General features: G+C 34.7%; 1 protein-coding gene and 1 long non-coding RNA gene across 2 annotated transcripts; both read left to right on the top strand.

The window, feature by feature from the left end:
- Positions 1–291: 291 nt before the first annotated feature.
- LOC118488951 lies at positions 292–4,053 on the top strand. The gene is made up of 3 exons (XR_004885405.1): positions 292–541; positions 1,364–1,429; positions 1,996–4,053. It is a non-coding gene; the product is annotated as an uncharacterized LOC118488951 (long non-coding RNA).
- Positions 4,054–5,777: 1,724 nt separating this feature from the next.
- On the top strand, positions 5,778–16,875 carry LOC110922697. The gene is made up of 26 exons (XM_022166930.2): positions 5,778–6,104; positions 6,744–6,856; positions 6,973–7,099; positions 7,181–7,279; positions 7,764–7,832; positions 7,916–8,050; positions 8,111–8,179; positions 8,255–8,310; positions 8,388–8,547; positions 9,148–9,312; positions 9,390–9,474; positions 10,074–10,295; positions 10,727–10,821; positions 10,894–10,936; positions 11,474–11,631; positions 11,746–11,856; positions 11,950–12,018; positions 12,927–13,070; positions 13,166–13,240; positions 13,755–13,931; positions 14,018–14,103; positions 14,692–14,746; positions 14,848–14,973; positions 15,074–15,187; positions 16,349–16,468; positions 16,580–16,875. Exons 1-26 carry the CDS (start codon positions 5,988–5,990, stop codon positions 16,643–16,645), a joined length of 2,856 nt encoding a protein of 951 aa, XP_022022622.1. The 5' UTR covers positions 5,778–5,987; the 3' UTR covers positions 16,646–16,875.
- Positions 16,876–17,163: the final 288 nt, after the last annotated feature.

Raw genomic sequence — 17,163 nt, 5'->3', positions numbered from 1 at the left:
TGGTATGCTTAACATTGCTGGTATTAGATTTATTAGTTTTAGTTCCTTTGACAATGTTGACTTTTTCACGTCTATCAAGGTTGAAGATTACCTTAAAATCTTTCGAAGTTTTGCAAAGTTGGTTATCTTCTTATGCAGTTAACCCTTTACCTTTTAATTAGTTTACAAATGAATTTATCCCAAAATTTTTAAAAATGATTTAATTGCAGGGAATTATTTAGAGGACCCCTATATTATGTTTTGATGTTGATTCTATCCACAGTTGTCTTCTAGCGCGAGTCGCAAATTGGTGTGGTTTCACTTTCAATGATGTGTGGTGGTGATGGTATCTTTTGTCAACCTCGTGTAGTGGTGTGACTGATTATTGACTTCTTTGGGTTACTTATTGTTTATATATATTTTTTATTAACATAATACACTCTACAGGTATTGCAGATATCATGGGTAGAAGATTTGGAATCCATAAAATTCCTTACAACAAACAGAATAGTTGGGCTGGTAGCATCTCTATGTTTACAGTTGGTTTCTTAATCTAAACCGGGTATGGGCCGATCTTATTGCTCATTCTTCCTAATCACATGCAGAAAAATTATTTTTATGACACTTAATATGCCATTTCACCGACTGTTTAAACGTCGAAAATGGGCAGATGGGGCAGTTTGATAGCGGGTCAAACAGGTTGGGTTAACATGGATATTATAGTATGGGCTTGAATAGGTCGGGTCGGGTTCTCCACTCCGTGAGCACCTTTTGGTTAATTTTTTAAAAAATGGGTTACAAATAGTTAAGCAATTAATAATACTATGTATTATAATAATAGTAATCTTAGCTTAAATGTATGTTGCTCAATAGTATTTTAACACTCGTTTGGCCTATCAACAATATAATGTTATCTTAATACATGTTAAGAGGTTTTAGTAAAAGTGTAGCTCCGGTTAACAAAAAGTTAGAGCTAGCAAGATGAATTGGTTGGGTAACTGGTCAAAACTGATAGGTTGAAGGCTTGAAGCAAACCAACCAAAATGGACTCCTAAATATATTTTTGTACATCTTTTATAGAAATTTATAAATTATCAATGCTTAAATTAGTATTACAAAAAAAAATCTTATTACATCATAATCTAACTCTAAAAATATGACACTTTAGGAGTTTGACATGTTCCCTTTTCTAGGTATATTTTCATTTGACCTGTATATATGTAAAAGTGTCAAAATTGCCACCTCTACAATAACTGGTGAGCCGAATATTTAACATTTGACTTAAAGGACTATTTTACCCTCTTACCCAGAATGCTATACTACTTTTCGATCTTTGGGTATTTATTTTTTTAATTTTGTGAATTCTTTGTTATCTTACATATAGGAATGAATTCAATCGCTAGAGAGCAGGTCGCGGGAACTGGGGAAGTCAGACTGATGAAATTGCTAGGTATCTTTTTTTTTACTTTCTATATAATTATTGAATTTAGACGTGGGTAAAGGGGTGGCTTGGGTAATGAGCTAAAACGGGTTTGGGTCAAAGCATCTAAATTACTTAAAGGGAATATGGCCAAGCCGCCAAAGTCACCTAAAGTAATCGACTTATTAAAAAGTTACATTATTTTTATAGTGTAGTTTTTGCCATCATCTGTAGCGCATTAATTATTTTTAAAACATAAAATCTGGGCAAAAAGTGTTTCGAGCGTCAACCCAGCCCACCCCCACCAGGTGACTTTGGCCATATTCCCTTTAAGTAATTTATATCATTTGACCCGTTGGGAGATAAAACATGGGCCAAATTGGCTCATTATTAGGTATATGGTTTGAAAGTTTCGCCTATACCATCCAGGCCTAACCCATGCCAAAATTTACACTTTCTAATAATATTTTGGGTCAACCAGACAAGTACAAGATCCACAGGTATGAAACCGGGCATTTGTTTAATAACTTTGTAACATTATGACTATGCTACAAAATCCGTACATCAAAAGTTTACAATTAAGTTATTTATTTCAGGTTCGTGGGCCGAAATGTGCATGCAGACTTGCAACATGGTACTAACATAATCATGCTGGAACGTGGTTATAAAGTTTGGGAAGCATCTGGTAAACCTGTTCGCCGTTGCAGTGGAACGACCTGCAAAGGAGGGTGATAAATCCAAGCCTTGATAACATTATACGCTATTTGCACTATTTATTATACATCATCTGATAAAATACAAGAAGTTTTGCCAGGTTAGTTACCCAACTAAATTCCTTGTGTATAATCTTACATAGTAAACGGCCAATACTCTGTTCATTGGAAACATATATTGATGTTTTGGAAGTCATTATATATTTAAATCCACATGTTATGTACGATATTGAGATCTTTTGACTGAAAAAGTCGAATTACAGTGCAAAGCACTCGGGACTTGACAAGCGAGTTGGAGCAAGGTTTGAAAATTGAAACTTTTTTGATCTATTTTGCTGCAGTATTTTGAATTAACTTCTTTGTGCCATATGGTTTTATGAACATGAATTCTTACTTGATTATAAAACTCTTAATTTAATTAGATTATCATATGTTGGCTGGTAGTTTGTCTGCTTCACGGTTCCGATTCCATCAAATTGCTCTGAGAGAACGTTTTACTTCGGATATTCAGAAGGTTGTTGATAAGTTGAAAATTTGTTTCTAGAACAACCACAAGGAAGCGTCGCCGGCGACAGGAGATCAGATTCGTTATTTTAATTTATTTTTTGTTTTTTATATTCTGACTTGATTTAATTGATTTTGTGGTTTATTAGATTTTGTTCGGTTCAAAAGGTACTGGTCGAAACAGTTCGCGTCGAAACGGTTCAAAGTTTGAAGATCTCAAAATGAAAGCATTCAATGGGAGATGAAATCTACTAAAGGGCATCAAGAAGACGATTACGGCGCCAAAAAGATAATTACCCATCTTCAAAAGGCATGTTTTTCCTTTCAGTTTGATAGATTTTTGTGAAATTGTTGTAATTTTGGGTGTTCATTGAATTGGGGATAGTGCAGATGGGAAGAACAGTGATGCTACTAGGTCCAAGCAATCTATGACGGAGCAACACAGAAGGAACAAGATTAATGAAAGCTTTGTGTTTGTTTTATCATAATTTGAGTGACTTATACTCTAATTTAACAAGATGTATCTCATTTCTTACAATAATACCCGTCTTTAAATTATTATATCCGTCAAACAGTTTAACACCTGATTTACAACTTCAAACATGCCCAACCTTTAATTTTTTTGCTGGCCGGTTTTGTTATAACTAATTCTTTGCTTTTTAATGTCATATAATCACTTTCCGAATGCACATTTAACTACAGACATGATATTATTATTCATAAAAAAACATACATATTCGTGAGATTTAAGGAGTAATAAGTTTAATTTTTGATGTTAGCAACTTAACATGTTGATATTTGTTGTTTTTATAGGTATTGGTGTTCTTTTGGTCCAGATGATCACAGAAAAGGAGGTATAGTTAGACCAAGCAGGAATACTTATGTACCAATGAAAATATCTGCTGGTAGAGTGAACACAAAAAGAGGGTACACTTGACGCTTCATTGTCGAACGTTTAATCGCTGAACCATCTGTGGCGTTAGTCATATATAACCAAGATAAGCATGTTGATAAAGAGAGATTGCCATGTCATGGACCACAAGACAAGAAGGCTATCGGAACACGTGCCATGTATGCACCATTTATTTCAGAGGATCTACGGCTAAGCGTCTTTATTACGCGTCGGAATTCCAGTTGAAACAATTATGCAAAGGCACAATGAATCAGTGGAGAAACAAGGAGGTGTATCTAATAGAGATGATCTTTTAACACATAGTTATGTGAGGATACAATAAAGGAATATCAGGCGAGCAAGTTGTGAACTTGATGAATGATGACGTAAGCATCAGTTTGTGGGTTGAAAGCCATCAGAATCATGTGTTCTTTTATGAGGATTTAACTGATAATGATCCGCTTTGTTGGTGAATTAGTTTGTGAACTTGCTTGCAAGTGTTTTTTACTGCAATTTTATCTGCAAATAAGCTATGATTTCTCTCATATGATGTTTGTAGAATAACAAGCTGTTTATAATTTTATATGGATCAGGTTTGTGAACATTTGTTCTTTTTAAAACATTGTATGTGGTACATTTGTTCTTTAAAGGTTATTGTAAGACTCCGCGGCATCGCGCGGGTTCCCCACTAGTAAACTTTGATATACAACCCAATGATATCCATAGTTTGTAAAAAAAGATTAAAAAAAGACACAACATCTCAACCTGATTAACTTGTTTAATTAAACGAACATAACTCATGTTCGGGTTACATGTTTATAAATGTTTTGAGTTAGGGTTCATGAGTCTAACAAAGATAAATATACGGGTAGTGGTTGAGTTTAATGATACAACATGTTAACTCGAAACGTTTGACGCACTCAGGTGATTCTAAATCTTAGCTTTCGTCGTTTGATCACCTAAAACTGGACAAGACAAGAAATTTGGTTTTATCGTAACCATACAATGACGTCAGTGAGCCAATACTGATCATTTTCATCCACCTTTTTAGGAAATCATGATAATGTTCATTGTTGTTTACTCAATAATTGAATTAATATAAGAAGTTTGACGTTTACATAACAAGTTTAAATAGTAACCTATACACTTAGTTAACTACAAAAATCTCATAGTATGCATGGAAACTATGATTTATCATATTGCTCAGATGCAGACAAATGCAAACAACACTTAACGCCACGTAGAGCCATTATGTTCCCTTGGAATGATCGCTTCTCGACATTGGGAAGATACCACTAGTAGTGGTTAATGATTGGCCCTATTAGCGTTCGCCCTCCTCGCTAGTTACATGATCCAAAAGTATTGTGCAATCCTTTAGTAAAGACTAACACTCGAATTTATTAATTCCCATTGTTATCATTCAACATGGATACCATGTACGCACACAATACATACTTTTTTATTAATAACCAATGAGTCTAGGCTTGTAAAAGCAGCCTTACATGAATTTGAACTCCAAGTAGTATAATTGGAAATTTTTTAGTATTCCTAAATATATGACAAGTTGTCATTTTTAACATGTGATTTAGATGTATCATCTGGCTAGAAAAAACACTACGTACTCACCTGAGATTTGCTATTAGTGTCATATTATCAAAATCCCGAACTTCAACAACTTTTAAAATTGTACACCTTATGATCCAACGAAGATTACCAAATTATCACCACTCTAAAACCAAATAGGACATAAATGACTTATCCAACAAAATGTTTAATCCCCTTAACATTTGAAATGAGACATTAGGGAGTTACTGCCCACTCTACCTTCAATCTTAACAAAAAGAACTCTCAAACCCTCACTTTTCTTATCTAGGTCAAACTCTCTCTCTAAGTATTCATCTTTGGAACAAAATGAAACACATATACAACCCCTAATTCAAGTTTGCCTAAGTTACATAAAATGTCCCTCCACACTCCACATCCTTACCCAGACACTCATCTCAAACTTAGATTTACCCAAATTTGGCTACATACCAGTCGTTTATTGTACTCTTAACATCATCATAGATTACATCTCTATTTTAATAACCGCAGTTAACAATAACAATAAACGTTCACGAACATCTTCTAACAACGAAAGTAGAGAAGTTGAAAATCCCTACTAAAGTACAGTTTCGCCTCTCAACGTAAAATAAAAATATAACAAACAAATATCCATATATATATTTTTTTATAAATCGTGAACTCAAAAACAATTTACAGTCATCATCAAAGTATCCCAAATCAACCAAAGGCAGTTGTAGCATACTCAAACATGGTCTATGCGTATACACAAAACCTTTACTAAAATAAACAATCTTATTCACCAGATTCCCTCTCTCTCTCTCTCTCTCTCTCTCTCTCTTCGTCTTCTTCAATTCAACTGTCTACTTTCCGGCAACCCCAAGAAATTACAGACAAAACCCACAACAAGATCACCATGGATGACGATGTAGTTCACCGAGTTTTACAAGAAGGTGGCCGCGATTACTACCAACAGACACCCTCCACATCCTCATCGTCGCCGTCTATTCTCCAATCTCTCCCTCTTCACGCGGTTGGTTGATTTGGGTTTCTTTTTTTTTGGGGGTTTTTTTTGTGCATGCCAAGTGTTCGATGAAATTCCCCACTGAAAGTTTTTGATCTTTTTATGTTTGGATCATGACCCACTACATTATTGGGGTAATTGGGTTGATTTAAGAGGCTGGTGCTCGATTTTATTGCCTGATTGACCGTTTCTTGAAATGATCGTTTCATGTTCCAGATAAAGAAATTTATAGGTTTTGATTTAAAGGGGTTTAGTTTTGACCCCCCTAATTAGTTAATAATAATGTGACCTTTCGTGGAATTGGGATAAGTTTGATACTTGCATTACATTGAGTTATATTTATGTTACAAAATACAAATTAATCATTGCCATTTTAGACATAAAAAGTTGAGTTTTGTATGTATTGTAGTTGCTTTTAAGGTTATATAGCTTTTATCTGGTATAAATTGTAGTTGACTGCATATGATGGAAATCAGTCGTACCTAGTGGAAATCGATATGCGATTTATTTCGATAACTTCTGATTTAGATAGTGGTTAAGTGGGACATTTGCAGTGTTTAATGTTATGATCTGTACACTTGTGATCTTATAGAGTTGGAAACTTGATAACTTTTTTAGTAACTACTTTGTGGTTTGGATCTTTTGTAGTCGTTCGACCGTGGCTATTATTTGTTGGTAAAGTCAATTCAAGAACTTCGGTCGAAAAAAGAAGGTATTGTCGCAGTAGGCATCGGTGGCCCAAGCGGATCCGGTAAAACAAGGTAATTGTGATCCACCTGATTCGCAGAACACCCTTCATGTTAATTAGTAAAATTCATCGTTAATGTAATCGGAATGCATATAAATATGCACGTTGATTGAACGATGATGTGTGCAGTTTGGCAGAGAAGGTGGCATCGGTGATTGGTTGTAGTGTTATATCGATGGAAAACTATGGTACCGGTGCTGATGAAGGGAATGATTTGAACTCAATCGATTTTGATCTTCTTGTGCAGAATCTTCAGGTTTCCTAAAAAAGATGTTCTAGAACGTTCCGAAAGAAGTTATTTGGCGTTTTTATTACTGAAACTCTTTTCTTTGCGTAGGACTTGTTAAGGGGCAAAGATATATCGACACCTGTGTTTGACTTCCAACAAAAAAGACGCGTTGGAACTAAAGAAATCAAGAGTACTTCTTTTGGTGTGGTGAGCAACTAAGCACGCATAATACCAATTTTCCATTTTATTTTTAAGGAAAAATTACAAGTTTTGTCCTTTATCTTTATACCACTTTTCAGGCGGTGTCCTTTTTAACGAATGTTGACAGGCAGTGTCCTTTACTAGGTTTTTTGTTGCAAATTTAGTCCTTTACACCCAACCCAGTTAAAAAACCCTGTTAATTGTTGACAGGCGGTGTCCTTTACTAGGTATTTTGTTGCAAGTTTAGTCCTTTACCTAGGTATTTTGTTGCAAGTTTAGTCCTTTACACCCAACAGTTAACAGGGTTTTTTAACTGGGTTGGGTGTAAAGGACTAAACTTGCAACAAAAAACCTAGTAAAGGACACCGCCTGTCAACATTCGTTAAAAGGACACCGCCTGAAAAGTGGTATAAAGATAAAGGACAAAACTTGTAATTTTTCCTATTTTTAATTTATAGTGTTATACATCATATGTTCTTTATTATTTCAGGTTATAGTTGATGGTACATATGCTCTCCATGCAAGACTACGATCGCTGCTAGATATTCGTGTTGCAGTGGTAATTTCTTTGATCTCATTATTATCGTCAAAATTTGCACTAATTAAGTAAAATATTAATTACAAATTTCGTATGAATTTCAGGTTGGTGGGGTTCATTTTAGTCTACTTTCTAAAGTTCAATACGATATCGGAGATTCTTGCTCATTGGACAATTTAATCGATAGCATATTTCCGTTATTTCGGAAACATATCGAACCGGATCTTCACCATGCACAGGTAGGACATTAAAGGTTCCAACTTTATCTTATATATTTTCCTGATAAATTGATTTTGCAGATTAGAATTAACAACAGTTTTGGTGCATCGTTTCGAGATTCAATTTACAAACTCAAATGTAAAACCGAGGTCTGCCTATTTCTTTATTGTTTGTTTTGTTGATTTCATTGGTTGACCGTTTTAATAAGTCAACTGTTGTATCAGTCAGAAAGTGAACAATCAGCATACTCTTTTCCAAAGAAGGAAGCACAGATCGATAAGTCAGTCATCAACTAGTTATACTTTTTTTTTTATATGTTTTGGATTTTGTTAAAACGTCAACAAATACGATTTTCAGTTTTATCGAGATGTACTTAAGGCCTCCGTCTGCAAGTGAAGAGGCGCGTGTTAATGACTGGATTAAGGTTCGCCAGAGCGGCATCCGATACTATCTTTCACTCGGTGATCAAAGAATTGTCGACAAAAATTTCATTATTAGGCCAAAAGCTGAGTTTGAGGTAAACATAGTTATATTGCTAGTTCTAGGGCTGCAAACGAACCGAACAAACAGGAACAAGACCTTGTTCGTGTTCGTTTGTTAAGGAAATATATGTGTTCACGAACACTTACCGAACGAGATTATCTGTTCGTGTTCGTTAGGGATTGAACTTGTTCATGTTCGTTTGTTAACTTTTGGTAACGAATGCAAATGAACGTTCATGAACACAAACAAACACAAACTAATGTTAATGAACACAAATGAAAGCAAACGAACACATACAAGCATCCATGAATAGAATATATAACACTGATACTTATTAAATACTTTATTTGTCATAATTTTGAGGTATCTAAATAAATATAAAAATTTAAAAATTAACGAACTATCGAACACACACAAACGAACATGCTACCGAACATTCACGGACATAAATGAAGGAACACGGCCTCTGTTCATGTTCGTTCATTTAACTAAACGAACAAAATTTCTTTTTCGTGTTTCTTAAACGAACTAACACAAACGAACTTCCCGCCGAACGGTGGTTCGTTTGCAGCCCTAGCAGGTTCTTTTTTTTTTTTTTTTTTAAAAATCCAGTTTCTCAATTAAATTTTAACAGGTTGGAAGAATGACCCTTGGTGGTTTGCTGGCTTTGGGGTACAACGTTGTTGTCAGTTATAAACGGGCATCTAAAGCGATTGTTTATGGAGATCTTTCAATATCCCTAGAGACCATAGACACTCTTTCTGAAACTTACATAGTTCTCAGGGGCAGAGATAGAAAGGTATGTTTTTGTATCAAGGGTATTTTTGTCTTTCAACACTGTTAGCATGCACGCATAATCTATTTTCTTTTTATTAGATGGTCGAAGCAGAGGCATCAAGACTCGGAATCACCGGCCCTTGGATCACTAAATCATATCTTGAAATGATTCTTGACAGCCAAGGTAAGTATTATTATTATTATTATTTTTTTAACTTAGCGACCACCAACACTGAAGTTGTGGCGTGTTAATGTGAAGAAATTAGACCGAAACATAAAACATAGAAAATAATAATTAAGTCGATCCAGGACCCGCACATTGCGACGAACCTATCAAACGGGAAAAAAAGACGACGTAAAAACGCTGAACCACACAAGCACGTTGCGCCGTGTCACGAAGCATTTTATGAAACGTAAAAACGATTTAACCACACACGCATGTTGCGCCGTGTTAAGTCGCAAAATTTAGAGCGAAACGTAAAACAAAAAAATTGCGAAAGATGAAAAGTATAGGGGACCAAAGCTGAAAGTAAAAATGTTGTGAGGTTAAATTGCAAATGATGAAAAGTTTTGGGTTAAAAGTAAAAAAAACAAATAGTTTTGGATTAAAAGTAATTTATCAAACACTTTTGGGTTAAATGTGAAAAATCATGTTTTTTGAAAACCCCCCAAAGCATTAGGTACAACACCTCTATGCACAAAAAGTTATTAATTTATACTATATAGATGATGTTAATCTAGTCATCTACTATGTTGTTTTAAATTAATTTATTTTAATCACAGGTGTTCCCCGCCTTAATACACCTCCGCCTATGGCCACCAGACCGTCAGGAATAAACAGAGAACCCCCAATTGTTGCACCGAAACCTCTTCGGATACGACCTGATCTCGTGAACCGGGACGACGATATAACTCAACCGTGGACCCGATCACCGACCAAGTCGAAAATGGACCCTGTCTTAGCCCCATGGCGGTTCATATCATCAGACGGCTCAGTTGTTGATGGTATGTATCTTTTAGTAAATAAGTATATGTATCTTTTAGTAAAGAGTTAATTACTGTTTTCGTCCCTGTGGTTTGTCAAAAATCACTATTTCAGTCCATTAGTTTAAAATTGCGATTTTAGTCCTTGTGTTTTCACTTTCGTAACCATTTCAGTCCCTGTGGTTTCACTTTCATAATCATTTCAATCCATTATTCTGTTAAGTACAAGGACTGAAATGGTTACGAGGTGGACTGAAATGTTTACGAAAGTGAAACCACAGGGACTGAAATCGCAATTTTTAAACTAATGGACTGAAATAGTGATTTTTGACAAACCACGGGGACGAAAACAGTAATTAACTCTTTAGTAAATAATAAGTAAATAAAGTATGTTTTCTTAAATGTAATATGTGTACACATATGTATTGTTACGTCTCATCTTGCATATGCAGATCCTTCTTCTTTTAGGGATACTCTGCAGCTTGCCCCAATGCCCGATTCTTTTGATCTTGATAGAGGACTGCTTCTTGCCGTTCAAGCGACACAGGTCAGCCTTATAAAATTTTGGACGGGAATATCTTATGGAAGCTTTAAAATAAAAAAAATGTTTATTTTTCAGGCTTTGTTAGAGCACAAGGGGCTGCCAGTGATCGTCGGGATCGGTATCTCTCTCTCTCTCTCTATATATATATATGTGTGTGTGTGTGTGTGTGTGTGTTAGAGATTAACATGATTAACATAAATTAACATGATTGACTAAACATAAATGAACACAAAGTATTTTTTTTTATATAAATTAGTGATTAAATATGATAAATTTCATTGGAAAACTCATTTTTATTACTAGAAAGCCCAATTACCAATTAGTTATATTTATATAAGTAGTTAGAAAGCTTCTTTTATGTTTAATATTTATATAAATATGATTACTTATGTATTTACATTGAAACTAACATAAGCAAATGTAAATAAACGTACATAAATGAACAAACAAAATGTGTGTTCATGTTCATTCATTTAACTAAATGAACAAAAAGTTGTGTTCATTTTCGTTTATTTTATTAAAGAAACAAACTTCCCGCCGAACAAGTTCACGGACAGTTCATGAACATTCAGTTCGTTTACAGGCCTATATATATGATATATGTTTATTGATGCAGTTACTATTTTAACACGATATGGTATTATTATTATTATAGGAGGTCCAAGTGGGTCTGGAAAAACTAGTTTGGCACGTAAAATGGCAAGTATCGTTGGTTGTGAAGTTATTTCACTCGAAAGCTATTATAAGTCTGAGCAGCTAAAGGATTTTAAGTATGACGATTTTCGATCGTTTGATCTAGCTTTACTCACAAAGGTAAAGAAAGATTGACTATTTGACTCTTTATTTTGCATTAGAATCTTGTCACTCAATTTCAATGAATTAAAAAAATAATGAAATCTTGAAATACTGACGGTGTATTTATTTTAGAATATTGGTGATATCAGAAGAGGTCGAAAAACAAAAGTACCTGTATTCGATTTGGAGAGCGGTGCTCGAAGTGGATTTAAAGAACTTGAAGTTGATGAAGATTGTGGAGTGGTATATAACTATATACTATATAGTGATTACTATATGTATTGATTAATAATTAATGCGTATATATGTTCGTAACTAATGTTGTTACTTACGCAGGTGATTATTGAAGGTGTCTACGCTTTGCACCCTAATATCAGAAAGTCACTCGATCTTTGGGTTGCTGTTGTAAGATTATCTCATAACTCTGTTGACTAGGGTTACTCGTTGCTGTTGTTAATAATTAGTGATAACAAATAGGCGGGTCTAGTAAATGGGTTGAAATTAGGGGTGCAAACAAGCCAAGCCCGAGCTTGATTAACTTATGAGGGCTTGAGCTTGGCTCGGTTCGAGCTTTGTTTTCAAGGCTCGAGCTCGGCTCGTTTATAATCTATTAATTAACATATTAAATAAAAAATATAAATAACAGACTCGTTTAGGCTCGCGAGCTCGATAAGTGAAGCTCGGGTTGGGCTCGTTTACTAAACAAGCTTATTTTTAGGTTCGGGCTCGGTTCGTAACAAGGTAAAATAAGCTCGGTTAGGCTCGTTTACTAGACAACTTTAAACAAGGGGTAAATGATATTAAACATTAATAAGAACTACTATTACACTAAGGCTTGATGAGCCTGGTGAGCTTCACATGCCAGGCTCAAGCCCGGGCTCGATAAATAAATGAGCTCTATTTTAGGCTCAAGCTCGGCTCAGGCTCGATAAGGCTCGGCTCGTTTCTAGCTTTTTCTCGAGCCGCTCGGCTCGTTTGCACCTCTAGTTGAAATTGCCACCTTTGAGCATGGTCAGGGGCGAAGTATAGAAGGGGCGGGAGGGGGCACCCGACTCCCCGAACTTTTCGTTGAGTAGTGTTATATATGTAGTTTTCGTATAGAAATTTTTGGGTATATATGTTTTCGACCCCCCCGATTCTATAGAAAATTTTGGGTATATATGTTTTCGACCCCCCCGGTTCTATAGAAATTTTTTGGGTATATATGTTTTCGACCCCCCCCCCCCCAGTCATTCGGGTCAAGCTTCGCCACTGAGCATGGTCTAACATGAAAGCGCTAGATCTAAATTAACCGTTATTGTATAAAAATGCAGGTTGGAGGTGTACATTCGCATTTAATTTCTCGAGTTCAAAGAGATAAAACTAAAGCAGGATGCTTTATGTCACAAAACGAGATCATGACAACTGTATTCCCTATGTTCCAGCTACACATTGAACCACATCTTGTCCATGCACATGTTAGTTTATTAGTTCAAGTCTTAATTTAATTTAATTATTTAAACAACTTTTAGTTACTATTTACTTAAACTTATTAATCATTTTTATCGTACAGCTGAAAATACGTAACGATTTTGATCCAGTTCTTTCCCCCGAGAGCTCATTGTTTGTGTTAAAAAGCAACACGCAAGTAAGCTCACGATACCTTTTGATTTAAATTATAAAGAGTAAAATGCCATTTTCGTCCCTGAGGTTTGGCCAGTTTTGCGACTTTCGTCCAAAGGTTTGTTTTTCCGCATCTGGATCTAAAAGGTTTAAAATCTTGCCATTTTCATCCAGCTCGTTAACTCCATCCATTTTTCTCTGTTAAGTTAGGGTATTTCCGTCTTTTTTGTTAACTTTAACGGCGATTCGGTTGGGGTATTCGGTTTTTTTACATAATGTGAAAAAGACCGAATCGCCCTTTAAGTTAACAAAAAAGACAGAAATACCCGACTTAACGGAGAAAAATGGATGAAGTTAACGAGCCAGATGAAAATGGCAAGATTTCAAACCTTTTAGATCCAAATGCGGAAAAACAAACCTTTGGATGAAAGTCGCAAAACTGGACAAACCTCAGGAACGAAAATGGCATTTTACTCAATTAAAAAAGTTATAAGTATTATAATAATAATTTTATATTAAACATGCTAATTGTTTCACAGGTGGCGTATCAAGATATCTTGAAGTTACTCGATCCCGCAAAGATCTGCAGCTCGGCTCAGAATTTTATTGATATTTACCTTAGACTTTCGGGAATTCCTGCTACTGGACAATTAACCGAAAGTGACTGTATGAGGGTGCGAATATGCGAGGGCCGGTTTGCATTGCTGATACGCGAGGTTCGTGTGCCTATTTTTTTATTGAAAATTTCTTCTCATTCGTATATTATTTTTTGGTTTCTTGAAAATTCGTTACTTGATATTAGCCTATAAAAGAAGGGGATTTTATAATTCAACCCAAGGTGGACTTTGACATCAGCATCAGTACAGTATCCGGTCTTCTTAATCTTGGGTATATCACATATTTATGTTTACATTTTTTTTTTATATTTGTGGGTAGGGCTGTAAACGAACATGAACAAGGCCTTGTTCGTGTTCATTCACTAAGGAATGAACATGTTCATGAACGGTTCACGAACGCTTAACGAACAAGATTTCTTGTTCGTGTTCGTTCATTAAGAAAATAAACATGTTCATGAACACTTACTGAACACAAAATTTTAAAAACTAAAGCCAATAACATAAAAATATAACATAAAAAAACCTTTAAATCGACAAGCACAAATGAACATAAATGAACTAATTACCGAATGTTCACGAACATAACCGGACGAACGCATCCCTCTGTTCATGTTTGTTTGTTTAACTTATCGAGCAAAATTTCTTGTTCGTGTTTGTCCGTTTATTAAACAAACGAGGAACGAACATAAACGAACTTCCCGCCAAACGGTTCACGAACTGTTCGCTGAACGCTCGGTTCGTTTACAGCCCTATTTGTGGGAATATATATCTAAGGGCATGCTCAACACAGAACCAAACTTAAGTATAGAACTGCAATAACCTTTAAAAAATTTTCAAATTGTTTGTTTTTTAAATATAGGTATCAAGCTGTAGCTTACATTGAAGCATCAGCATATATCTACCAAGATGGAAAGGTAATTTTTTTGTTGTTGCAGGATGGAGTTTTTATTATTATTATTTTTTTTATTATAATTATTATTACTTTAATTTAATTGGAGATATGGGTATTTTATAGCTTTTAATAGAAGTTGATCATCTAAACGACGTACCGGGCCCGTATATACAAATCAAAGGGGCAAACAAAGAAGTTGTTATAGCTGCCGGTTCAACGCTTGAGCTAGATGGTTCATATACCACAAAAGTATTCCCATTTTTCTTAATTTTCTTTATTTTTCAAGCATTTACGCATTTACTTATTTTTTTATTCGTTTTATTTATCTTTTTTTTATTTGTGTTTTCAGAGTTACCTTGAAATAGTGCTGGAAAAATTGCCGGCATCCGAGAGAGATTCAAACGGTATTCACGCTCAACAAGCTGCACGGTTACAAGAACTTGTTGACAATATCCAATCTCAGGTATATATACAAAAACTTGTTAATACAAACATGTTAACCAAGAATATGTATTAATTTTAAAACAATTACTTATTTAGATTTTAGATTACCACTGGGTTTTCGTTATTTGCCGTTTACGAGGCCAATAAATACTTTATTTTGAATGCAACTTGGTTTCGTTAAAATTTATATTGGAATGTTTGTCAATATATTCAATATCTACAAACCCCATTTAGGGTAATAGTGCTTGACGTCGATTGGCTTAAATGGGCGGCTGCCCTATTTTTTTTTTCTTTTTTAGTTTTAATTTAATTATTGTTAGTATAATATAATATAATTATAATTGGCCCTTTTAAAAATTACGATTTCACCCTCAGTTCAAAATTACGTTTTTGCCATCAGTTCAAAATAAATTTATTCTTTTGTCCCCAGCTAAAAATTATGATTTCGCCCTTAGTTCAAAACTATGATTTTTCCACCGTTCAAAACAATGGTTTTCCCCCCAAGCTAAAAATTACGAATTTGCCCTCAGTTTAAAATTATGAGTTTGTCCTCTTTTAAAAACTTATGATTTTGCCCCCAGTTAAAATTTGGAGTCTTGCCATCGTTTTTTTTTTTTTTCAAAACTATAGTAGTTTTTATTTTACTTCGTTTACTCAATCTAACTTTTTTGTGAAGCAGGTGCCTGACACTCGCTCATTGTTTATGACAATTTACTATTTTGCCCCCAGCTCAGGCTTGCCATCTTTTTTTTTTAGCAAAACTATGGCAGTGTTTTGGTTTAATTGGTTGAGTCGATATAATTTTTTTGAGATCGTGTTATGAGTAGTATGCACAAGTAACTAAAATACATGCGTACATGTTATTAAACTAAGAAATATTCGGCTTAACGCCCCGCAACGTGGGCGGGGCATCCAACTAGTTTTAAAACAAAACTGTGTATTTGGTTTAAAAAAACTAACAAGCACAAGTTATTAGAGAAAAATGCAAATTAAATGTTAAATAAAATATTATTAAAAATATATACAAGTTACAGTCAATAATAAAGAACTTATGATATCAGTTAAGGGTGCATAAAATCCTTTTTATTCTTTTTATCACGCTATGTCTTGAATTAGAGCTTTGTAATTTTGTAAAAGTATATTGTTGATATTAAATATATATATTTTTTGGAATAAACAGGGTAGTAGCACATCTTCCGAATCATCACCTAGTAGGGAGGTTGGTTCACCTGTCGAAGGTGTGATTGAAGATATGCAATCGAGAATCAAGAGACTCGAACGTTGGCAGGCAATTAATACAGTAAGTAATTTCGATCGTTCAGTACTTATCTATCACAAGTTAATAACAAAAATTATTCCATCCACTTGTTTTGTTATGGGTCGTTTGAATGATTTTTTCAATCGTTTGTAGGTGCTATGGACGTTCTTGATGTCGGCTTTTGTTGGATATTCACTCTATCAAAGGAAGCATCAGTAACTATAAATTTTATACAATTTTATATAACTCAGAGATGAACATTGACTTACTAACCACATAGCGGTAAATACTGGAAAAGGTTTTTTTTTTTTTTTTTTTTTTTTAAATACATAATTGAAAATGTTATACTCTCACATATGTAGAGTATAAAATAGGGGCTCGGGTATAAGTATTATACAACGATCTTTGTCTGTCATTGCTCAAGATGAGTACTCTGTTCTTAAAGCAAATTTACCCGTACTGTTTAATCGAATCCTGTGCATATCATGGCGCGAGTTACTATTGAGTTATCGAGGATTTGAAATCATATTCGGATCCTAACATGAATGTTTAGCAGTCTTGTTCAGTCACTAAATGTTGTATGTGACAACAAAGGTGTTAAGTGATGGATTCTTGTTAATTACTAATATCGTATTCACTCGAGAGATTACACATCGACCACTCGTTTGCTGTCGCTAAATGGTTTGCTTGGAAGTGGAGAAAGTGGGGTTAACACCAATGACTTCATGATGGTTCCG

Source organism: Helianthus annuus, chromosome 17 (assembly GCF_002127325.2).
Source record: "Helianthus annuus cultivar XRQ/B chromosome 17, HanXRQr2.0-SUNRISE, whole genome shotgun sequence".
Lineage (NCBI taxonomy): Eukaryota > Viridiplantae > Streptophyta > Magnoliopsida > Asterales > Asteraceae > Helianthus > Helianthus annuus.
The sequence above is the reverse complement of the archived record's forward strand: the minus strand, read 5'-3'. Positions and strand labels throughout refer to the sequence as shown.

What these genes read in the sequence shown, in the direction of transcription:
- LOC110922697 (XM_022166930.2), top strand. Translation starts at nt 5,988, where the DNA reads ATGGATGACGATGTAGTTCACCGAGTTTTACAAGAAGGTGGCCGCGAT. An exon ending in AACTCAAATGTAAAACCGAG is followed by an intron (nt 8,180 to 8,254) that starts GTCTGCCTATTT and finishes CTGTTGTATCAG; the next exon opens with TCAGAAAGTGAACAATCAGC. An exon ending in GGCCAAAAGCTGAGTTTGAG is followed by an intron (nt 8,548 to 9,147) that starts GTAAACATAGTT and finishes AAATTTTAACAG; the next exon opens with GTTGGAAGAATGACCCTTGG.